Genomic DNA, 25,041 nt, shown 5'->3' with positions numbered 1-25,041 from the left:
TAGAGTTCGACAATTGGCATGCTATTATAATATAATATCGAACTCGCTATTTACGAAGTCAAACATAAGAAAGAGCATACAAATGAAAAGGAATACCGAGAACAATTATGTCTTAGTTACTTTAGATGAAACACGGCTGCAACTTTCAGCTATTGACGCAATTGTGGGCTACATTGCTTAATTCTCGGAAGTCAAGCACTCGTGTGGAAGCAATTGTGGAATCCACTACGTGAATGACCCGAAGTTACCATGCGTGTGGACGGGTGTTCGAAGCACACGTCCTTTTAATTAAATAAAAATTAAGAGCCATCAGCCGATCGGATATAATGGTTTGATTCTTTATCTGGTTGGATAGAATGATTTAAAAGAAGATTTTTGTTGTAAAACAATGGGCATGTTTGCCCACATGTATATAGTAAAGGTTCACAAGTTAAATAGTGAACTTTTTGTTTGCTTTCATAATGTTTGCTCTACAAATAGAGCATTACAAGGAGATAAGTAGGGAGAGGTTCACGGGAGAGAAAGGAAGGAAAAGAAAGAAAGAAAAGAAAGGAAGGAAGAGGAAGAGAGAAAAGAGAGGAGAGGAGAGGAGATAATAGAGAGTTATCTTTGTACTCTTATTATTTCAGATTATAATGAAAGCACTACTGCTGCCCCGACGACATACTCCAGTCACACTGATTGTAGAGGAACCTCGTAAATTTTTTGTTCTGTTTCATTTATTCCACTGCACTCACTGTCGATTTTACAACACGTTATCAGCACGAAAAGCTCTCATGTCAATGGAAAGCACAACGCCACAAATCTTGTTCACCTCCTTCAGCTGGAATCTCACAGATAAGAAAATCCTTTCATTTCATCTTCAAATCTCAGTACAATTGATTTTCTTGAAGCAACTATATATATTGTTGTATGACTGTATATCATCATTTGCAGAAGCAAAAGAGTACAGACTTAAAATTCGTAGAAAATTGGATAGCCATGTAAACAGCCTCGGAACTCCAACTTGTGGACCTCGGATTGAAATACTTTCTTCTTAAAAGTTGTTCGTCTGCTCAATATCTACAACATATCAAAATTTCAGAAAACTTTAATGGTGCGATCGTCGCAGATGTCTGAAATACCAAACCAGTTTCCAATTTCCGCAGAAAACTGGACAGCCACCTTATGAGTACCAAAACTCCATTTCGGTAGCTCAGATCGAAATTGTTTCTTTACGAAAGTTGTTTAGTATCCTCTTATCCATATCATACTAAAACTTGAGCTAAATCTAACGGTTTGATCTTCTCATAAGTTGCAGACACTCTTGACTTCAAAACTTATGGGAACCGTTTCGACTTTTTCGAAACTCACCGGAGGAGGAATACCAATTGGAACCTATTGTTACTATTATCTCCTGAGTAACCAAAATGACTTCAGAAATGTGAAATAAAAATAAAAATAAAAGGAATCAAACAAAAGAAGTGGCAGACCAAGAAAAAGAAAAAGCAAAAGATGAGGATTTAATCATTACATTTTCTGTTTTGGCATATTTATGTGCATGGTGTTGGTTTAAAACCCATGTCACAAGTTCTATTTATTTAAAGCAATTTATTTACAGTGGGTATAATTATTATCCTTTGCTTTAAAGCTTTGATATTTATGTGCATGATGTTGGTTTAAATCCCATGTCACAAGTTCTATTTATTTAAAGCAATTTATTTACAGTGGGTAGAATTATTACCCTTTGCTTTAAAACTTTGATATTTATGTGAATGGTGCTGAATCAAAGCCCTTGTCACAAGCTTTATTTACTTTAAAGCAATTTATTTACCATGGACGGTTTTACCGCCTATTGCTTTAAGTTTTGATGGTGTTGAATTAAAGCCTTTGTCACAAGCTTTATTTACTTAAATGCAATTTATTCATTATGGCTGGAATTACCGCCTATTGCTTTAAGTTATTTATTGTACTTATCTTTTGTTACGATGAATCTATACAGGACTTGAACTTCCTTGATCAGATCAGAACCAGCAGTTTCTTGATCTTCATCATATAAAAATGATTGGACCTGAAGTTCCATCACGCAAAAAGATTAGGTATGAAGTCCCTTTATCCTGAAGATCAGGACATGAAGTTCCTAGATGAGTACCGTAAGTTTGAAATGCCGCAGTGCCTCAACTTAATTGTAATAAAGGACATAAGAGTCTCAGTTCATAGATTATTAAAAAAGGACCTGAAGTTCCTCATGTCCATACTCAAAATGGTTTAGCAGAAGCATTCATTAAGTGGGTGAAATTGATTACCAACGCTCTGCTCATGAAAATGAAATTGTCAATTTTCTACATAGGGACATATAAACTTTACATGATGTATTATTAATTCGGTTAAGACATGTTACCAACCATCAACACTTCTCAGTAAAACTCGTGTTTGGGAACCAGCCAAGCATTATACTTTTACGAGTTTTTGGTTGTGTTGTCTATGTGCCTGTAAGGCTGCCATAACGTACTGAAATGAGGCATCATCGCGGATTAGGCATTGATGTTGAACACCATCTATCATTCAATATTTGGAAGCCCTGACTGGGGATATGTTTACTGCGTGGTTTGCGGACTATCATTTTGATAAGATAATTTTTCCGCCATTAGAGGGAGAAAATAACATCATTCCAGAAGAACGATGACAAAATATCATTCCAGAAGAATGATAAGAAAATACTGTTCCAGAAGAACGAAGAGAATTTGTCTTATTTTGATTCACGAAGCAAACAATGAGAAAATGAAATAGGAATAATTGAATGATGTAACGAAAGTGATGAAATCATATATACTTGCTGCAAATGTGCCTACAAGAATTGATGTCCCTGTTGGACAAAATAATGGGATAGTAAATGATTTATCTGTTGCACGCTTGAAGCGTGGCAGACTTTTAGACTAAAAAGGTTTAGTTATTTGAAAGAAGAAAAATATGGCACTATTGAACTATTACATTCCCGAAGCATAACTATTGCATGCCAGAAACATGACAATCACCGCATGGATACACGTCCCAGAAAGGACAATCCGCAGACATGGGAATATTGATGTCTCATGCATGAAGCATGATTGACGTATAGGTTCTAAATGACTCAACTCTTGGAAGTGGAGATTAAAATCCAAGCTCTATAACGCTCAAGAAGAGGTTATGATCTGCATTCTTTAAATTATGACTATCCTGGAAGAGATAGTGTAATGCCCTTGAACAGGCAATGGATATCCAAAAGAAATGAAAAGTTTTTATGCATGCGCATGCACATGAGAATATGGGATCACGGATTGATGATAACCAATGGTAATTTTGGTTTTTATAAGTAGCTACTAAATTTATCAATGAGCTGTGTTGATATTGAGTCCCGTTCTTTTTTGTCAACAAAATTTATTAGCCAAAATGGAGAAAGGCAATTCCATTACAATTTTGTAAGAACGTGGAAAAATGGACCTATATACTTGAATATAATACAAATAGCCAAAAGATGTTGAACCAATGAGGTTATATATAGGCATTTGTAATACAATGAAATACACTTACATGATATGACACAAGGTTACTAATTATACTCTTGTAAACGATTTCATATGAATGGATAATTATATATAAAGGGTTGTGAGTCGCCCACATCATATCTCCATAAGTAAATTCCTCAAGTATACATGGGAGAAAATTGCTCTGTATAAATTCCAAAGGAAAATGTGTCATGAAGTGTAGAAAATCCCTGGAGGATTCAAATTGCTTAAAGTAAGCTCCCGAAGGGTAAAGCATAAATTATGTACTAAATACCAATGGATGATATAAATTGCCTTAGTGAGTACTATCATTATGATATTGTTGCAACATACTAAAATCTCTTGCAAGAGTCAATGACATTAAATTAGAACTCCTCAAGAGTTGATATTAAATTGAGATTCCTGAAGAGTCAAGAAAAATTATAAAGTGTTGAGCGAAATATTGTCTCGAGTTGCAGATCGAACAATCTACCAACACGAATCTTATCCATGATGTTAAAGAACCATATGGATTGAAGATTATGAGTTGAATACTCAAATGATGTAGACACTAAGAATAATCATTTATCTTCGTGAGGGTAAAGATAAATTAATATTTGGTCTAGAAGTACCACATCTTAGTGAAGTATATACTTTATTGTATTTAGCACAATACATTGAATGAAATAAAGCTTATCTATGAATATCTCCGAGAAATTATAGATATGTACATACACATGAGTTAAAACAAACAAACATGATGAAGCCTTTACAAGGGTTGCTCATGTGAAGCTTCAGTACTCGGAAGTACCCCAGAAGGGGGAGGCATTGGAGATTGATCATGTGGCACCCTAGTACTTAGCAAAACATCAGAAGGGAAAGGCATCAGTTACTTTCGGAATCTAGCAACGAACCTCTGGTGATCACTTTGCATCCGACTTTTGGATTCCTGCAGTTGGTCGAGCTTTCTTTTCATGCTTGTCGAGTAATTATTTGTAAGCACGTGTAACACTTTATTCTTGTGCTCGAGCCCTCTGATATCTTGTTTAAGACTTGCCACCTTAGCCATCAATGATTCAACTTGGCGAGTTTGATTAAGTAGGCGTTGGCCCATATTGGATACAGAGCCCGCACACTAAACACTGAGAGCCAAGGAGTCTTGAACGGCCGACTCATCAGACCGTTTTGAAAGGATTATGTTATCCTTTGGAGTGAGAAGATTCTTAGCTACCACAGTAGCGGTTATGTTATTCTTCATCATAGAGTCCCCAACTGTAAGAGAACCATTAAAAGATAAGAAGGACGAACACCATATGTTATCATGACGCTGCTCGTCTGTATCACTTCTAAGACTCAAATCTAAGCAAATGTTAGATGGGCAAGTCATTTTCAGAAATGATGAAGGGAAAAGGAGGTCAAGTAAAATTTTAGAAATGCAAGAAGGGGGAAATTTCTACAAGCAGCAACTTTCTGAGCATACTCTTGAACACAATGGATGTCTATATAAAAGAAGAGGCAACATAGCTACTCATTCAGAGATCGAAGAGGCACGGCTCTCCGAATTTCAAAAGCCAGATTTTCCTGAATAAAGTTCGTTGGCATTTTTCAGACGCAATCTCAGTTTTTTTTTGGATATCGCGTGCAACTTTGTCAAAGATTTCTGACAAAGTTGAAAACGCGTAAATCTTACTATTCTAATTACACCATAATTGCTGACAAGAGTAAAGGCACAGCACCACCACTTGCTATTGGGAAATCTCTATATATGTCGACCTCCGTTCTCCATAACAAGGCAGACCTGCAAGAATGTCCAACTCTTCCTCATCTCCGAGAATGCATCTTCAACACAGCATCTCGAAATACTTAGTTTTCTTCATCTCCGAGAATACCTCTTCATACAAGTCACACCAGAGCAAGATTATCTCATATCTTTAGGGACGAGAGCAAGAGTATCTCATATCATGCAATCTCCCTGTCTTTTCCTTTGTCCTTGTTCTTACCTGCAAAAACAAGGATAAAGAAAGCAATATGTCAGAACCTCCACTCAAACTCCCAGTAAGGAACCGATTGCCTGGAACCTTTCCTGATTGCTTACCTAACTCTCAAGTAGTCATCTTCAACTGTTGTTGGAGTTGGGTCTCCAGTCACTAAGAAGTGATGAACCATCCAAATGCAAGGGTTGCATTCCACTCCTGCATCAGAGGGCAAATATTGCAGGAGAAGATGCCACATATGCATTGGGGAAAAAGAGGGAAAATACTACTTAAGCAAGGGGAGCAAGTAAGGAAAGTGAAAATGATACATTGAAGCATGTGGAGACAAGCGCAACAAACACATGCTGATTCATCCCCGACAAAGCCGAAGATCACTTGCCACGTGAAGCTCTTCACGATACAACTTCATTTAAGATCAAGCCTTGAAGGTCCTTGAAGAAATCACAAGCCCAATTCAAGATCAAGTGTCCACCACCCTTGAATCAAATTCCGCTCCAGATAAAAGGAGTAAATTCAGACTTTTGAAGCAAAGTCTAACAGAAAGCCCTCCAACTCAGCTCAAGAACAAGCCTGTGGAAAGTTAACAACAAGTAAATCACCTCTTTCGACAACTTTTTTTGCTAAGAGACTGAAGCAGAATGATCAACGATCAGCCTAAATATTTTAAGATCAGGGGGAGATACTCATCAGGGGGAGCATCCAAAACAGATCAAGATTTTAACAAGTTAATTGAAGACTTATGTGGGTATCCAAGGGGGAGTGTTGTAAAACAATGGGTATGTTTGCCCACATGTATATAGTAAAGGTTCACAAATTAAATAGTGAACTTTTTGTTTGCTTTCATAATGTTTGCTCTACAAATAGAGCATTACAAGGAGATAAGTAGGGAGAGGTTCACGGGAGAGAAAGGAAGGAAAAGAAAGAAAGAAAAGAAAGGAAGGAAGAGGAAGAGAGAAAAGAGAGGAAGAGGAGAAGAGATAATAGAGAGTTATCTTTGTACTCTTATTATTTCAGATTATAATGAAAGCACCACTGCTGCCCCGAGGACGTACTCCAGTCACACTGACTGTAGAGGAACCTTGTAAATTTTTTGTTTTATTTCATTTATTCCACTGCATCCACCGTCGATTTTACAACAATTTCAACATATTTCAATAGATATCAACAAGCGATTGTGGTTTAGATTTCTCACTTGATTTTGTTGTCTTTTAGCTTTGCAAAAAAATTGTCCTAACTTCCAAGCAGTTTCTTGTACCACTTATTCCCAAAGGTTAAATAATCCCATTCCACTTAGTACAGAGGAATTTTCTGATCGAAATGATCATCCTTATCTTATCTGTGCGTCACGTGTCAGATTGACATCCTTCATCTATTCCTGTTCATCCCAATGTATTTCCCTTCAATCACTAACGTAAAAGTCAAAAGCAAAAATAAAAAACGAAACAGTTATTAAACATGCCGTTCAATGTGAGGAATTAAAACAAATATTAAAAGTGAAAAATCCATTATTTCTTTTACATTTCTTTGACATCCTTGATTTTCTATTTTGATTTTGTGTCTTTTCGTGTACATTTCTTTTACAATTCTCCCACCATCCTTCCTCTAGTCTATATTTCTCCATTTCTCTCATGTCTCTTCTCTCCGTCACTAACACAAAATAAAAACTGAAAAATAAAAACGAAATGGTTTTAAAATAGAATAAATCCATTATTTTTCTTAAAAAGACAAGATACATGTTTGAACGGAAATTACACGGAAGGTCGAAGTATATAGTTACTTGACTTTGTTAGTTATAAGTTTGAAGCAAGAACATTGACTATCTAAACAAAATGTGTTGACCTCCTTCCAGATGACTGTAATTTTGTTTGTCTATCTCAGTTGCTACAGCAGGTCCTGCCTGCAGTGCAGTCCCACACAACTTTAAGGAAAGCAATAAAGCAATGAAATGATGAATCTTTTCTTCCTTTTCTTCCCTTTTCTATCTCCTTTTTGGTCGTGCCGAGTGACATATTTCAAGTTTACATTTGCTCATCATGTTTGCTGTAACCTACACAAGTCTATAATCTCATGTTACATGATTGGGGTCGGAGTTTCTTAAAGCTTGTGGTTTCTTAACTAAAAAAAAGTAGGTCATGGTTTCATACAGATGCAGGTGTAGCCACCTGATTTAGAACGAATGTACTTCCCACTATGTATCCGAGTTCTAAATTTTAGTCACCATAATGTGTTACAGCACAAGACAAGCAATATTGTGGTAGTCGAATTTATGAACAAATGAAACATTGTCACTTATCGACTTCATGGATTTGTTTTAGTGTTTGCATTCCAAAGTTTTACAACAACCTTCCAATCTGTCATCTAATTCTAGTGTTTAAAGCCAAAGAGCAAACATTTAGAACCAACAGAACCAACCATGATATGAAGAGATCCGGATTTCCAAAGAACAAATGTTAACACTAAAGTCTGACTCCCTACATCCATAATTAAATATAACCATTAAAATTGAACATGCTTGCAAGGGATTCTTATAGCTCATTGGTTATGTCTATTCACCCCTACACTCGAGATCTTATTATGCTCGAAACCACTACACTTGAGGTTCTGTGCTCGAAATCCCTTCACTCGAGATCCTGCTTCCTATATCCGATACATGCGTGAATTTCAGAGTACTAGGAAATGAGAAGTGAGAACATTTGAACCAGTCTTTTGCCGCAAAAAGAAGATTCCACTTCTCTGAGGTCTCAAAAAGACAAACACTTGAACCTACTAAGAAACTCCACTAATTAGTTTTAGCACGTGATTAGATAAATTAACCTCTAGACTTGGACTTGGTCCTTCATAATATGAAACATCCAAAAGTGTTGTTTTTTTTTTTTTTGGAGTAAACCTTCCAAGTCTTGGAGGGACCAAAATATGAACACTACTTTAGACTCATGACTGAAATTAAAATAATATTTAGAATATTAAGAATTATATAATTTTCTTGTACCAAACATGAATATCAACAAAAAGGGAAAAGATTATTATCATTGGGTCCTTGACTACTTGCAGTTGTGTAAAATATTACCCTATAACCCTATATCTACCCCCCAAATGTTTCTCACTTTTGATCCAATCCAACCATATGTTTAGTTTTTAAATTAACTTGTAGCCTCAGTAAAATATGAGTCTCATAAAACTAGCATTCAAGTTTTTCACCCCTAGTTGTTTCAACGCCAACAAACCAATCATAGACAAAAAATCCCACACGTCGAAAGAAATCTCATCGCGGAGACTGTCACTGTCGGATTTGAGTAACTCATCGGTGTGCACAGTCCTCAGTGATCTGTCAAATTCACTTATTGGATCAAACCTTCATATTTTTTCACACAATGAGCTTAAAAAGATTACACAAAGTTTCTCCAAGAGCAACTATCTCGGTGAGGGTGGGTTCGGGCAGGTGTACAAAGGGTTCATTGATGACAAGCTTAGGCCTGGACTGGAAGCTCAGCCTGTTGCTGTTAAGGTCTTGGATTTAGATGGCAAACAAGGACATAGGGAGTGGCTGGTAATATTTCTTTTTCCCCATTTCAAAGCTTTGCTCCTAATCATTTCGTATGCTTCCCAAGTTGTAAAAAAATGCTAATTATCAAAACACTTGTGTATTTTGTAGGCTGAAGTGGTTTTTCTTGGGCAACTGAAGCACCCGAATCTTGTTAACTTGATCGGGTACTGCTGCGAAGACGAATACAGGCTTCTGGTGTATGAGTACATGGAGAGAGGAAACTTAGATCACCAGCTATTCAAACGTACAATTCCGATCATGCATGCATGAATTTTCTTTTTTCTTTTTTTTTTTGTTTTTGAAACGAGCACAAAAATTTTTGGATCAGAAAGTTTATGAATTTGTTTGTTTGTTCATTAATGCAGGTTATGGTGGAACCCTACCTTGGCTAACAAGAATCAAAATAGCAATTGGAGCTGCAAAAGGCCTCAGTTGCCTCCATGAGGAAGAAAAGCCAGTCATATACCGCGATTTTAAGACTTCGAACATCTTACTAGACTTGGTAATTAATTTTCTGTCCTTTTTGCTCTCGTTTGCTCTTCATACAAGCGTAAATATTGCTCGTATGATAAAATTATGTCTTCCTTTTTTCTGCAGGATTACACGGCTAAGCTGTCTGATTTCGGTCTAGCCATAGATGGCCCCGAAGGAGATGAAACACACATTACAACGCGTGTCATGGGAACTCATGGCTACACAGCTCCAGAATATGTCAAGACAGGTAATGCAACTCCATAATTTGAGTAGTGTGCTCTTTGTACTATCTCAACCGACATTCTTTTGTACCATTTTTACCCACCACAAAACCTAAAATACGCCTCAGTTAAGATGGTACAAATAATAGCATGAAATTTAAAATTTTCACTAATCATACTCTCTTTGTTTTCAGGTCATTTAACAACGATGAGCGATGTATATAGCTTTGGCGTAGTTCTTTTGGAGCTACTAACTGGTAGAAAGTCCGTGGATGATAGCCGTCATGGTAGAGAACAGAACCTAGTGAAGCGGTTCAAACCTTTTCTGAAGGACTCACATAAACTTGACCGCATGATGGACCCTAGGCTCGAGGGTCAGTACTCGACCGTAGGGGCAAGAAAAGCGGCTGCATTAGCTCACCAATGCCTGAGCCACAACCCCAAGTGTAGACCAACAATGAGCAGCGTTGTCAAGACCTTGGAACCTCTTATGGACTTGACTATTGACATCCCAATCGGACCCTTCGTGTACATTGTTCCGACTGAGGGAAAAGACAAAGTCGGTGTGCACAGGGTTGAACGAGAGGGGCGAGCTTACTGTGATGTGGTGAAAAATGAGAGCACAGGTGAAGAAAAATTGGTGGAAAAGAAAGCGCAGGGCAGCTACAGGAGCCGAAAAGGTCATCTGTTTAGAAACCGGATTAAGTCATTGAGGTCTAGTACCGTTTATTCTGATACCGCAGTATATAGAGTTCTTGGAACTGGTTTGTACTCTCCTAAATAAGTAATTGATGCAATTGGGAGAAGGATGCACATGCTTAGAAAAAGAAAAGAAAAAAGCGATATAATGCACAAATAAAACTGATTACAAACTTTTAATCGAAAATAAAACTCGAAACACACTTAACACATAATATATATATATATATATATATATCTATATCTATATCTATATATATATATATCTATATATATATATATATATATAGATAGTGGAATACATTATAATTGAGAATAAGTGTGCAGTAGATGGTGGATGTGGCTGTGGGTTGTGCTTGAAATCAAATTAACTACCTTGCAGTTGCAGTGATCTGTTTATTTAGTACTATAATTTGTTGTCTGTCGACTAAATCGAGGTTTATTGACATTGTTGTTGGTTTGTGGGAGGATTGTACCGAGTTTTCTGTCAATCTTATTGGAAGCATTAATGTTTAACATTCTTTGCTGTTGAATGTGACTTTTTGGCGATTGTAGCAATGTTTTCTTAACTTTGTTTAAAGTGGCAACCTTAATTCGTGGCATTATGTTTTGTTTTCATACTCTTTGTTGATCTTTTTTCTTGACAGATTGTTGAGAATTAGACAATTGGCTTGCTATTATACTATTATATCAAATTATATGAAATAGGTGGTACTATTCAGTGTATTCACATGCCGATTTTTACTTTTCACACATTTTTTGCTAATTTTTGTCGTTTGATTTTCTTTAATTCATTCAATCCAATCGCCGTAAAATTAAGGTGTGTAAGAAGTGAAAAATGGTGTGTGAATAGCACCATCAATAAAATATGACCGCAAACTCTCAGCTATTGACGCAATTGTGGACTACACTGCATAATGGTCGGAAGTCAATCACGCTTGTGGAAGCAATTGTGGGATCCACTACATGAATGGCAGAAGTATGGACGACTGTCTGAAGCACATGTCCTTTTTAATTAAATAAAAACTAGGAGCCATCATCCGATGGATATAATGGTTTCATTTCTTTGTGGTTGGATAGAATGATTTAAAAGAAGATTTCAACACATATCACAACCGATTGTGTTTTTTTTTTCTCACTTGATGTTGTTGTCTGGGAGAGAATCATTGAGCATAGATTGAGGTAAGAGACACGGGTTTCGGACAACCAAATCTGGTTCATGCCAGGGCGCTCAACCATGGAGGCAATCTATCTCTTATGAAGATTGATGGAAAGATATAGAGATGGGAAAAAGGACTTACACATGGTCTTTATAGATTTGGAAAAAGTGTATGATAGGGTCCCAAGAGACATTCTTTGGAGGATTTTAGAGAAGAAAGGAGTACGAGTAGCATATATTCAAGCTATAAAGGATATGTATGATGGAGCAAAGATTGCCGTAAGAACTCATGAAGGACAAACCAAAAGCTTCCCCATAACTGTAGGGTTACATCAAGGCTCTTCCTTAAGTCCTTACCTTTTTGCATTGGTAATGGATGAGTTAATAGGACATATTCAAGATGATATTCCTTGGTGTATGCTTTTCGTAGACGATATAGTGTTGATAGATGAAACTCAGGAAGGGGTAAATGCAAAGCTTAACCTTTGGAGAGAAGTGTTGAATCTAAAGGTCTTCGCCTAAGCCAATCAAAGACAGAATATATGGAGTGCAAGTTCAGTGCAAATGGAGGCCAAAATGAGTTAGGGGTGAGGATCGGAGATCAGGAAATTCCAAAGAGCGACCGCTTTCGCTACCTAGGATCTATCTTGCAAAAGAACGGAGAATTAGATGGAGATCTCAACCATAGAATACAAGCTGGATGGATGAAGTGGAAGAGTGCATCCAGTGTGTTGTGTGACCGCCGTATGCCATTGAAGCTCAAGGGAAAAATTTAAAGGATGACAATAAGGTCGACAATGCTGTATGGCACAGAATGTTGGGCGGTGAAGCATCAACACGTACATAAAATGGGTGTAGCGAAGATGAGGATGCTTCGTTGGATGTGTGGACACACGAGAAATGATAAGATTAGGAATAAGGATATCCGAGTTAAAGTAGGAGTAGTCGAAATTGAAGGAAAGGTAAGAGAAAATCGGTTACGGTGGTTTGGACATGTGCAAAGAAGGCTTACTGACGCTCCAGTTAGAAGATGTGACTACGGGACAGAGGTTCAGGGCTGAAGGGGTAGAGGAAGACTTAGGAAAACTTTGGAAGAGACTCTAAGAAAAGACTTATAGTACTTGGATCTAAAGAAGGATATGACACATATCCTCCGTTAGATCCAAGTACTCTAAGTCTTTTCTTAGGGTATCTGCCAAAGTTTTCCTAGGTCTTCCTCTACCCCTTCGGCCTTGAACCTCTATTCCGTAGTCACATCTTCGAACTGAAACGTCAGTAAGCCTTCTTTGCACATGTCCAACCCCATTTTGTGTACGTGTTGATGCTTCACCGCCCAACATTTTGTGCCATACAGCATCGCCAACCTTATTGCCGTCATATAAAATTTTCCCTTGAGCTTCAGTGGCCTACGATGGTCACACAACACGCCAGATGCACTCTTCCACTTCATCTATCCAGCTTGTATTCTATGGTTGAGATCTCCATCTAATTCTCCGTTCTTTTGCAAGATAGATCCTAGGTAGCAAAAACAGTCGCTCTTTGGTATTTCTTGATCTCCGATCCTCACCCCGAACTCATTTTGGCCTCCATTTGCACTGAACTTGCACTCCATATATTCTGTCTTTGATCGGCTTAGGCGAAGACCTTTAGATTCCAACACTTCTCTCCAAAGGTTAAGCTTCGCATTTACCCCTCATGAGTTTCATCTATCAACACTATATCGTTTGCGAAAAGCATACACCAAGGAATATCATCTTGAATATGTCCTGTTAACTCATCCATTACTAATGCAAAAAGGTAAGGACTTAAGGATTGTTGATGCACAAAATCAGTGAGGACTTTAGTACAACAGAAAGTATTAAGTTTGTAATCTTTGCTAGATTGCTCTGGTCATTAGTGTGGATAAGTATGTAAATGGATAGAGACAGGAAAGCAAACACAAGATGTACGTGGTTCACCCAGATTGGCTACGTCCACGGAGTAGAGGAGTTCTCATTAATTGTGAAGGGTTTACACAAGTACATAGGTTCAAGCTCTCCTTTAGTGAGTACAAGTGAATGATTTAGTACAAATGACATTAGGAAATATTGTGGGAGAATGATCTCGTAATCACGAAACTTCTAAGTACCGAAGTGTGGTATCGTCCTCACTTGCCTTATCTGTCTCATAGGTAGATGTGGCATCTTCTCTGGAAGTACTCTTCCTCCATCTAGGGGTGGTATCTTTAACTGGTGGAGATGCACAAGGTAATGTATCAATTTCACTTGAAGCTTACTTGTAGTTTCAGGCTTGGTCAATCGCGATACAAACCATGTAGTAGGAGTCTCCCAAGTCGCCGAGCTAGGGGATCTGCTGAAAGAGGTGACGGACAAGGTAAGCAATCAGAGCTCTAAGCAATCAGTCCCAGATCAGAAGTTTGATTTCGAGTTCCAGCTGATTGTTCTCATTTTCCCTATCTTGCAGGCAGCATGAAGGATAAAGAGAAGAAAAAGGAGAATAGATGATATGAGATACTCTTGCTTTTGAAGAAGTAACTTTCCACAGGCTTATTCTTGAACTGGGCTAGAGGGTTTTCTGGTTTCCTCCAGAGTATAAGGCCGACTGAAGAATTTGAGAGTCAAAACAAGTCCATCAAATCTAGAGTACGTTCGACCCTGCTGATATGGGATACTTTTTCTGTTGACAAAGTAGTGGATGTATCGGCACGTGTTCTGTTACGCTTGTCTCCACATGCTTCCTTGTATCCTTTTCACTTTCCCTATCTGTTCTTCAGGCAGATTTGGTATTTTCTCTGGAAGCATAAGATGTTGAAGATGAGTACTCGAGAGGAATGCCAGGTAAGTAATCAGATAAGGGGTTCTAGGCAGTCAGTTCCTGACTGGAAGCTTGATTCCAAGTGCTGATATGGGATACTCTTGCTTTTAACCCTGATGATATGATATATTCTTGCTCTGGTGTAGCTTGTTTGTAGAGGTATTATCGGGGGAAAAGAAAGCTGAGTATTTCGAGAGGCTTCGTTGGGAGTGCCCTCTCAGGTATGAGGAAGGGTTGAGCATTTTTGTAGGTCTGCCTGTCCGTTGAGGATGGTGGTCGACATATATAGGAGTCTCCCTAACAACAAGTAGTAATGCTATTCCTTTACCCTGCTTGGTCATAGCACAGTAGTGGGAGCTGCCAGCTTCACGTGTGTCAGAGCATTTTGAAAAAGTGGTCTATGGTATCTGGAAAACTGATGTTGCGTGTGAAGATTACAGACAAGCTTTATCCAAGGAGATCTGGCTCTCGAAGTTGAGAAAGGAGTGCCTCTTCGATTTTCGAACAAGCAATCCGGTCGGGGATCTGGCTCTCAAGATTCAGAAAACGGTGCCTCTTCGATTTTTGAGAAAGCAATCTTGCTGGGAGTCTGGCTCTCGCGATTCAGAGAGCGGTGTCTCTTCAATTTTTGAGAAAGTAATCATGTTGGGAGTCTGGCTCTCGAGATTCAGAGGGCGGTGCCTCTTCGATTTTGGAGCAAACAATCTTGTTGGGAGTGTTTTCTCGAATGTGAGTAAAGGTTGGGCATGTTTGCTAGTCTACCTTGCCACGGAGCACAGAGGTTGACACACAGGGACTTTCCAATTATCCAGCAGTGGTGCTGTTCCTTTACCCATGTGGGTAATAATATAGTAGCTAGACCTTCAAAATTTATGTGTCTAAACTTTGTTAAGTGCTGTTTCTTTGCTATTCTTTTATCCTTCTTGGTCATAGCGATGTAGTGGGAGCTGCAAGCTTCACGTATCTAAACTTTGTCAGAGATCTTTGGCAAAGTTATCTGTGGTACCTATGAGTTGATGGTGTGTGTGGAAAGTGGATGATTGAACAGTAAGATTCACGTGCTTTCTACTTCACCAGAAATCTTCAACAGAATGCCCGTAATTTCAGCAAAGCTGAGTGTGCATGTGATAGGTGCTGACAAGGCTGAAAAAAGCTGTGCCTCTTCGATTTTTGAGATTGGCCCTTGTGGTCTCTGAGCAGCCTAGCTTTTGAGAAAGCAAGTGCCCCTTCGATTTCTGAGATTGGCCTTCGTGGTATTTGAGCAGCCCAGCTTTTGAGAAAGCAAACGCCTCTTCAATTTCTGGGCAGGCGCCTCTTCGATTTCTGAAGCTCCGTCGAGTGCAGATTTTTATAGAGGTTGGCATTAAGTTCCAAAGCACACTTGAATCTCCACCAGTAGAAGCTTCATTCTTGCACTTCTAAGATCTTGATTTATCCAACCTCTTCTCTCTTCAACACCTTTGAAAATGTCTGGCCCCTCCGACCGTTGTTTTGATTTGAACCTTGTTGAAGAGGCAGCCACGCCTTCTCCAGACAACATATGGCGCCCATCCTTGTTATCCCCTACTGGTCCTCTTACCGTTGGGGATTCCGTGATGAAGAATGATATAACCGCTGCGGTGGTGGCCAGGAACCTTCTCACTCCCAAAGATAACAGACTACTTTCCAAACAGTCTGATGAGTTGGCTGTTAAGGATTCTTTGGCTCTGAGTGTTCAGTGTGCAGGTTCTGTGTCTAATATGGCCCAACGCCTATTTGCTCGAACCCGCCAAGTTGAATCATTGGCGGCTGAAGTGATGAGTCTCAAACAGGAGATTAGAGAGCTTAAGCATGAGAATAAACAGTTGCACCGGCTTGCACATGACTATGCTACAAACATGAAGAGAAAGCTTGACCAGATGAAGAAATCTGATGGTCAGGTTTTACTTGATCATCAGCGGTTTGTGGGTTTGTTCCAAAGGCATTTATTGCCTTCGTCTTCTGGGGCTGTACCGCGTAATGAAGCTCCAAATGATCAACCTCCGATGCCTCCTCCTTCTAGGGTTCTGTCCAGTACTGAGGCTCCGAATGATCCCCCTCCGGTGCCTTCTCTTTCTGGGGCTCTACCGACTGCTGAGACTTCTCCTAAGCAACCTTTGTGAAGGCTCCCTCTTGTTTGTTTATTTTGACTCATGTGTATGTACATATTTGTAACTTATTAGAGATATAAATAAATAAGCTTTGCTTCATTTCAACGTAGTGTGCTAAATACACCAAAACCTTCTTCACTGAGTGGGGTCGGCTATATGAATCTTAGAACGCCATTGTGCTCGGTTCTGTGTCATGTCCTCCGTTAGATCAAAGTACTCTAAGTCTTTTCTTAGAGTCTCTTCCAAAGTTTTCCTAGGTCTTCCTCTACCCCTTCGGCCCTGAACCTCTGTCTCGTAGTCGCATCTTCTAACCGGAGCGTCAGTAGGCCTTCTTTGCACATGTCCAAACCACCATAACCGATTTTCTCTCAGCTTTCCTACAATTTCAGCTACTCCTACTTTACCTCGGATATCCTCATTCCTAATCTTATCATTTCTCGTGTGCCCACACATCCAACGAAGCATCCTCATCTTCGCTACACCCATTTTGTGTACGTGTTGATGCTTAACCGCCCAACATTCTGTGCCATACAACATCGCCGACCTTATTGCCGTCCTATAAAATTTTTCCTTGAGCTTCAGTGGCATACGGCGATCACACAACACGCCGGATGCACTCTTCCACTTCATCGCTCTTTGGTATTTCTTGATCTCCGATCCTCACCCCTAACTCATTTTGGCCTCCATTTGCACTGAACTTGCACTCCATATATTCTATCTTTGATCGGCTTAGGCGAAGACCTTTAGATTCCAACACTTCTTTCCAAAGGTTAAGCTTCGCATTTACCCCTTCCTGAGTTTCATTTATCAACACTATATCGTCTGCGAAAAGCATACACCAAGGAATATCATCTTGAATATGTCCTGTTAACTCATCCATTACCAACGCAAAAAGGTAAGGACTAAAGGATGAGCCTTGATGTAATCCTACAGTTATGGGGAAGCTTTCGGTTTGTCCTTCATGAGTTCTTACGGTAGTCTTTGCTCTTTCATACATATCCTTTATAGCTTGGATATATGCTACTCGTACTCCTTTCTTTTCTAAAATCCTCCAAAGAATGTCTCTTGGGACCCTATCATACGCTTTTTCCAAATTTATAAAGACCATGTGTAAATCCTTTTTCCCATTTCTATATCTTTCCATCAATCTTCGTAAGAGATAGATTGCCTCCATGGTTGAGCGCCCTAGCATGAACCCGAATTGGTTGTCCGAAACCCGTGTCTCTTGCCTCAATCTATGCTCAATGACTCTTTCTCAAAGCTTCATTGTATGACTCATTAGCTTAATACCCCTATAGTTCATGCAATTTTGTACATCGCTCTTGTTCTTGTAGATAGGCACCAAAGTGCTCTTTCGCCACTCATTTGGCATCTTCTTCGTTTTCAAAATCTTATTGAAAAAGTCAGTGAGCCATGCTATACCTGTCTCTCCTAAGACTTTCCACACTTCAATCGGTATATCGTCTGGGCCCACTGTTTTTCTATGCTTCATATTCTTCAAAGCTACAACCACTTATTCCTTCCTGATTCGACGATAAAAGTAGTAGTTTCTACACTCTTCTTAGTTACTCAACTCCCCTAAAGAAGTACTCCTTTCATGTCCTTCATTGAAAAGATTATGAAAATAACCTCTCCATCTGTCTTTGATCGCGTTCTCTGTAGCAAGAACCTTTCCATCCTCATCCTTGATGCACCTCGCTTGGTTTAGGTCCCTTGTCTTCTTTTCCCTTTCTCTAGCTAGTTTATAGATATCCAACTCTCCTTCTTTGGTATCTAGTCGCTTATACATATCGTCATAAGCCGCTAACTTAGCTTCTCTCATAACTTTCTTCTCCTTTTGCTTCGCTCTTCTATACCTTTCACCATTTTCATCGGTCCTGTCCTTGTATAAGGCTTTACAACATTCCTTCTTAGCCTTCACCTTTGTTTGTACCTCCTCATTCCACCACCAAGATTCCTTTTGATGTGGAGCAAAGCCCTTGGACTCTCCTAATACCTCTTTTGCTACTTTTCGGATACAACTAGCCATGGAATCCCACCTTTGGCTAGCTTCCCCCTCTCTATCCCACACACACTGGGTGATTACTTTCTCTTTGAAAATGGCTTGTTTTTCTCCTTTTAGATTCCACCATCTAGTCTTTGGGCACTTCCCAGTCTTGTTCTTTTTTTCTCACTCTTTTGATATGTACATCCATCACCAACAAGCGATGTTGATTAGCCAAGCTCTCTCTCGGTATAACTTTGCAATCCTTACAAGTTATACGATCCCCTTTCCTCATTAGAAGAAAATCTATTTGTGTTTTTTACGACCCACTCTTGTAGGTGATCACATGTTCTTCTCTCTTCTTAAAGAAGGTGTTGGCTAAGAAGAGATCATATGCCATTGCAAAATCCAAGATAGCTTCCCCATCCTCGTTTCTCTCCCCAAAACCATGGCCACCATGAAAACCTCTGTAGTTGCCTGTCTCCTTGCCCACGTGTCCATTTAAATCTCCTCCTATAAATAACTTATCCGTCTGGGCAATTCCTTGCACCAAGTCTCCAAGGTCTTCCTAAAATTTCTCCTTCGAACTCGTATCCAACCCTACTTGAGGTGCGTACGCACTAATCACATTGATGAGTTCTTGTCCTATTACAATCTTGATTGCCATGATTCTATCTCCTACCCTCTTGACATCTACAGCATCTTGTGTCAAGGTCTTGTCCACGATGATGCCAACACCGTTTCTCGTTCTATTTGTGCCCGAATACCAAAATTTAAACCCTGAGTTTTCTAGATCCTTTGCCTTAAGACCAACCCACTTAGTATCTTGTAGGCACATAATATCTATCCTTCTCCTCACCATAACTTCCACTACTTCCATAGATTTTCCCGTTAAGGTTCCTATATTCCACGTTCCTAAACGCATTCTACTATCTTGAACTCTACCCTTCTGTCCTAGCTTCTTCACCCTCTTCTGTCCAATAGGATCAAAGTACTTCTTTTGTGTGTCCTGTGTAAAGTTGATAAGAGGATATGCTCCCAAACAACTTTGAGTGGAGTCGTTCGAAAAGAAGTTTCTATGGCCCCCTTGCTCATTTAACACTGCATCCGGGTGCCGATGGAGATACAGCGACCCTTGCTCACTTATCACTGTGCTTGGGCCACACAGCGCGCCACTTACGGGTGACGCCCTAACTTTAGCGCGATTTCGTTCTGGATTCATTTTCATAAGGATTCGACGTAATCGAGGAGTGTCGGCTGTCGACTACCTGACGCCCTCCCCCTCATCCTTTATCTGGGCTTGGGACCGACAATGTAAGATAAACTTACACAGGCGGAGTTCCTTCATAAATAACTAAAAAAGCAAAAATTTAAGATGAAAACTGAAATAATTATCGATCGACATATATTATCCTTACTTTTTCTTAAAAAGACAAGACACATGCTTGAAAAGAAATTACATGGAAGGTCAAAGTAAATAGTTACTTCACTTTGTTAGTTATAAGCTTGAAGCAAGAACATTGACTGTCTAAACAAACAAAAATGTGTTGACCTCTTCCCCAGATAACTGTAACTTTGTTAGTCTATTTAAGTTGCTACAGCAGGTCCTGCCTGCAGTGCAGTCCCAAACAACTTTAAGGAAAGCAATAAACCAATGAAATGATGAATCTTTTCTTCCTTTTCTCCCATTTTCTATCTCCTTTTTGGTCGTGCCGAGTGACAGATTTGAAGTTTACATTTGCTCATCATGTTTGTTGTAACCAACACAAGTCTACCATCTCATGTTACATGATAGGGTAAAAAAGTAGCTCATGGTTTCAAATAGAAATGGGTGTAGCCGCGTGAGTTAGAACGGATGTACTTCCCACTATGTATCTGAATTTTTAAATGTTAGTCACCAAATTAATGTGTCACGCCACAAACAATTTTAGTGGTCGAATTTATGAACAAATGAAACATTGTCACTTAATGACTACAGGGATTTGTTTTAGTGTTTGTCTTCCAAAGTTTTATTAAACCTTGCCAATCTGTCATCTAATTGTTGTGTTTACAGCCCAAAAGCAAACATTTAGAACCAACAGAACCAACCATGATACGAAGTGATTTGGATTTCCAAAACACAAATGTTAACACTAAAGTCAGACTGCATATGTCCATAATTAATTATAACTCTCAGAATTGACCATGCCTACAAGGAGTTCTTATAGCTCAAAGGGTTATGTCTATTCACCCCTACACTCGAGATCTTATAATGCTCGAAACCTCTACACTCGAGATCCTGTGCTCGAGACCGCTTCACTTAACGTCCTGCATTCGAATCCTGCTTCCTACATTCAATACACACATGAATTTCAGAATACTAGAAAATGAGAAGTGAGAACATGGGTTTTCACATTTGAACGAGTCTTTGCCGCAAAAAGCAGATTCCAGTTCTTTGAGGTCTCACAAAGAAACCAACTAAGAAACTCCATTAATTAGTTTTAGCACATGATCAGGACAGATTAACCTCTAGACTTAGTCCTTCATATGAAACAAGGCCTGGCAAACGGGTCGTGTCTGTTGTGTTCGTGTAACACCTGTTATCTTAACGGGTTGTGTCGTGTTAAACATGTTACCTTAATAGGAAAGGTAAAGTGACCCGACCCGTTATGGCCCGTTAAGAAAAATATATATTTTTCTTAAATTTGCACATACCACACTTTGCCACATAAATTTTACTTCAAAAAATTAAAACACATAATTTAATATATATATATATATATAATTATATTATATAATTATTTTAGTTTTTAGGGGTATAAAATTGTTAAATTAATATATATATATATATATATATATATATATAATTATAGTTTATTCATACTTTCATTAACTATAACATAAGATTTTGTGGTATCTACTAGTGTAATTTTTTTTTAAATTGAAGATCGAATTCATTCATTGTATCCATATAGGGCGGAGTGTAGCTGTAAAAAATCATCAAAATCAGAGTTAAAATAATCGTTAAATTGTGATTTTTCGTTTTATAATCGTCGAAAAGTTTTGTCCCGTTACTTGATCTCTGAACATTTGTTTTTTTGCAATTTTTGGCGTATGCGATCTCGAAGTATATACAAACATGTTTGACGGTTGGATCGTTGAAACTAGTTTCGTAGAATGCGTATCCCATCAAAACAATAGATTCACTAACACTTAAGGGGCATTTGTTGCATCGGATTGTCTTGGACTGGACTAGCTGCAGGGACTAAGCTGGACTGGCTTGGACTAAACTAAGTTGGACTATCTTAATGAAACGTTTGATGCAGTGTCGGACTAACAAACTAAATAATATTTTTCTTGTCCTTTCTTTTTTCTATTTTCTTTTTCTTTTTCTTTTCCTTTTCCTTTTTCTCGAACACTCTTCCCTCTCCTTTCTCTCAGTTTTTCAGAACTCTATCTCCTGAACACTCTCTCCCTCTATTGAAAATAGGTTAGTTTTTCAGAAATCTCTCTCTTTGGGATTTGCAATTTGCGATTCGAATCTGGGTTTCACGATTCGAAGGTTGATTTTGCACTTCCACCGAATCTGGGTTTTTTTATTCCATCAAATTTGTGCAGATGTGTGGAAGACTGAGATGAAGCTGTGCTTGCAGATAGAAGTGGGAATCGGCCATGGTTGTTCGCACGCCAAGTTTTCTGTCTATGTCTATCGGCGAGGGCCTAGGCTTACTCGGAGGTGAACGGACGACGGCAAGAGAATCTTGTTAACTTGATCGGGTACTGCTGCAAAGACGGATACAGGTTTCTGGTGTATGAGTACAAGGAGAGAGGCAACTTCGATCACCAGCTATTCAAACGTACAATTCTGACCATGCATGCATGAGTTTTATTTTTTGCTTTTTCTGTTTTTGAAACGAGCACAAAACTTTTGGATCAGAAAATTTATGAATTTGTTTGATTGTTCATTAATGCAGGTTATGGTGGAACCCTGCCTTGGCTAACAAGAATAAAGATAGCAGTTGGAGCTGCAAAAGACCTCAGTTGTCTCCGAGGAAGAAAAGCCAGTCACATACCGCGATTTTAAGACTACGAACATCTTACTAGACTCTGTAATTAATTTTCTGTCTATAGCTCTCTTTTGCCCTTCATACGTACAAGCGTAACTATTGCTCGTCTGACAGAATTATCTCTTCCTTTTTCCTGCTGGATTACACGGCTAAGCTGTCAGATTTCGGTCTAGCCATAAATGGCCCGGAAGGAGATGAAACACACATTACAACGCGCGCCATGGGAACTCATGGCTACGCAGCTCCAGAATATGTCAAGACAGGTAATGCAACTTGATATTTTGAGTAGTGTGCTCTTTGTACTATCTCAAACCGACCATCTTTTGTACCCTTTTTACCCATCACTAACCCTAAAATACACTTCAGTTAAGATGGTACAAATAATAGCATGAAATTTAAAATTTTCACTAATCATACGCTCTTTGTTTTCAGGTCATTTAACAACGATGAGCAATGTATATAGCTTTGGCGTAGTTCTTTTGGACCTACTAACTAGTAGAAGGTCCGTGGATGATAACCGTCATGGTAGAGAACAAACCTAGTGGAGCGGTTCAAACCTTTTCTAAAGGACTCACATAAACTTGACCGCGTGATGGACCCTAGGCTCGAGGGTCAGTACTCGACCATATGCAAGAAAAGCGGCTGCATGCTCACCAAGGCCTGAGCCACAACCCCAAGTATAGACCGACAACGAGCAGCGTTGTCAAGACCTTGGAACGTCCTATGAACTTGACTAATGACATCCCAATCGGACCCTTTGTGTACATTGTTCCGACTGAGGGAAAAAACAAAGTCAGTGCGCACAGGGTTGAACGAGTGGGGCGAGCTGACTGCGATGTGGTGAAAAATGAGAGCACAGGTGAAGAAAAATTGGTGGAAAAGAAAGCGCAAGGGCCGCCACAGGAGCCAAGAAGGTCATCGGTTTAGAAACCGGATTAAGTCATTGAGGTCTAGTACCGTTTATTCTGATACTGCAGTATATAGAGTTCTTGGAACTGGTTTTTGTTGGTATATGGTCCAGCCCATGATCAATGTTCTAGATTATTCTAGTAAGCAAGTGAGATGGCTGGAGCATGTTAGACAATTCTAGCATGTTATTAAGTTGATGGAAGAAGCTAGAGAGTACTAGCTTCCTTGGTTGCAAATGGAAAGATCTAGAAACTACAATTTTGTGGCTAGTTTAGAATTATCTATGTTAGAGGTTTGAAGAATACACTAGAAACTAGTAGAATGCCAAACCCTCACCTATAAATATGGGTGTGATGTTGTAGTGAAGTAACTAATTAATAACGAAGTGTGAGTAGAAAAGGATCAAGTCCAAAGCTAGAGTTCCACTCCAAGAGTGAGAGTGAGAGTGTTCCACTACACATTGTGAGTAAAGTTTAGAGTGATAGAAAGTGTGTCATACTTTCTTGTATCCATCAAGCCTTGTCTTTGGCTTGGTAAGACTACTCTTGTTGTACTCATCTTTTTCATATAGTTGATAGGAGCATATTTATGCGACTTAGTTGGCTTGTTCTTGTGCATTTATGTCGTGTTTCCTTAGTTATTTTAATGTTTAAAGTCATTTTCGTGTGTTTTCAGATTTTATGGACAAAGTAGGCAAGGAGATGCATTTTGGAGCATTTTGGAGCAAAATGGGGCTTGGAATGGATAGCAAATGCATGGGCCAAAGTGGATGGACGAATTTGAGAACTAAAGAGGCCAAGAATATGAAGAATTATGGTCCAAAAGATGAAGAAAATAGCCCAAAAATCTGTCACCCCAACTTGCATTCCTTGCCATGCAAACCACATAGAATTCCCTTTGGATTCCCATGCCATGCTTGATCACTCTTGTCCCCTACATAATTTCTGATTTCATGCTTCAATTCATTTAATTATTACACTCAATTGCTTGATACCTCTTGTTCCCTTCACTCATTAGATTTTAGACAACATTTACATCCATTACATGCACCAATTGATGCTCCATCATTCACATTTGGAATCCAATGCCATGTGCAACACATGTTGTTGCACCTTTGACCCATTTGTTGACACATTTCACCTCCCTTTCCATCTCTATGCAATGTACACAATCATTCATGCTCCCTAGCTACAACACCACTCCATTTTACCCTTCACACTTTGCATCATTACTTCATTTTCACCCTTGGACCATTGCACACCACACACACAAATTGCCATGCATTTCATCCTTAACCTAACCTGATTTTCTAAGGTTTTTGGGGCCTATAAATACATGTTTACACCCCTTGGCCAAAGGACAATCCCCCATATTCATCATTTTATCACAAAAATTCGTCCATACACACCCTAGGAAGCAAAACACCCCAAAAACACCATTCTAGTGCCTAGAAAACATAACAGCCACTCCACCTTCTTCCACCCTCTTTGCCTAGTTCTCCACCACCCTCCAACCATCAAACACTCCTCCACACTCACCCTAAGCCCTTCCATACCATTCCCCAT

The 25,041-nt window shown here is 39.1% G+C and overlaps 1 protein-coding gene and 1 pseudogene across 1 annotated transcript; both read left to right on the top strand.

Moving 5' to 3' along the window:
* The first annotated feature begins 8,605 nt into the window (after nt 1-8,605).
* LOC103405413 (putative receptor-like protein kinase At1g72540) lies at nt 8,606-10,583 on the top strand. Its single transcript, XM_008344414.4, has 5 exons — nt 8,606-9,044; nt 9,150-9,285; nt 9,407-9,543; nt 9,639-9,762; nt 9,931-10,583. The coding sequence occupies exons 1-5, from the start codon at nt 8,661-8,663 to the stop codon at nt 10,518-10,520; spliced, it is 1,371 nt and encodes a 456-aa protein (XP_008342636.3). The 5' UTR covers nt 8,606-8,660; the 3' UTR covers nt 10,521-10,583.
* An 11,589-nt stretch (nt 10,584-22,172) lies between these two features.
* On the top strand, nt 22,173-23,501 carry LOC114822451 (serine/threonine-protein kinase RIPK-like; annotated as a pseudogene).
* Nucleotides 23,502-25,041: the final 1,540 nt, after the last annotated feature.

Source organism: Malus domestica, chromosome 17 (genome assembly GCF_042453785.1).
Source record: "Malus domestica chromosome 17, GDT2T_hap1".
In the NCBI taxonomy this organism is placed as follows: Eukaryota; Viridiplantae; Streptophyta; class Magnoliopsida; order Rosales; family Rosaceae; genus Malus; species Malus domestica.
This window is presented reverse-complemented; position numbering and strand designations above follow the sequence as displayed.

Coding starts and splice junctions, on each gene's coding strand:
- LOC103405413 (XM_008344414.4), top strand. CDS start 8,661: ATGAGTCTCATAAAACTAGCATTCAAGTTTTTCACCCCTAGTTGTTTC. Junction 9,544..9,638: donor CGAACATCTTACTAGACTTG/GTAATTAATTTT, acceptor TTTTTTCTGCAG/GATTACACGGCTAAGCTGTC. Junction 9,763..9,930: donor TCCAGAATATGTCAAGACAG/GTAATGCAACTC, acceptor CTTTGTTTTCAG/GTCATTTAACAACGATGAGC.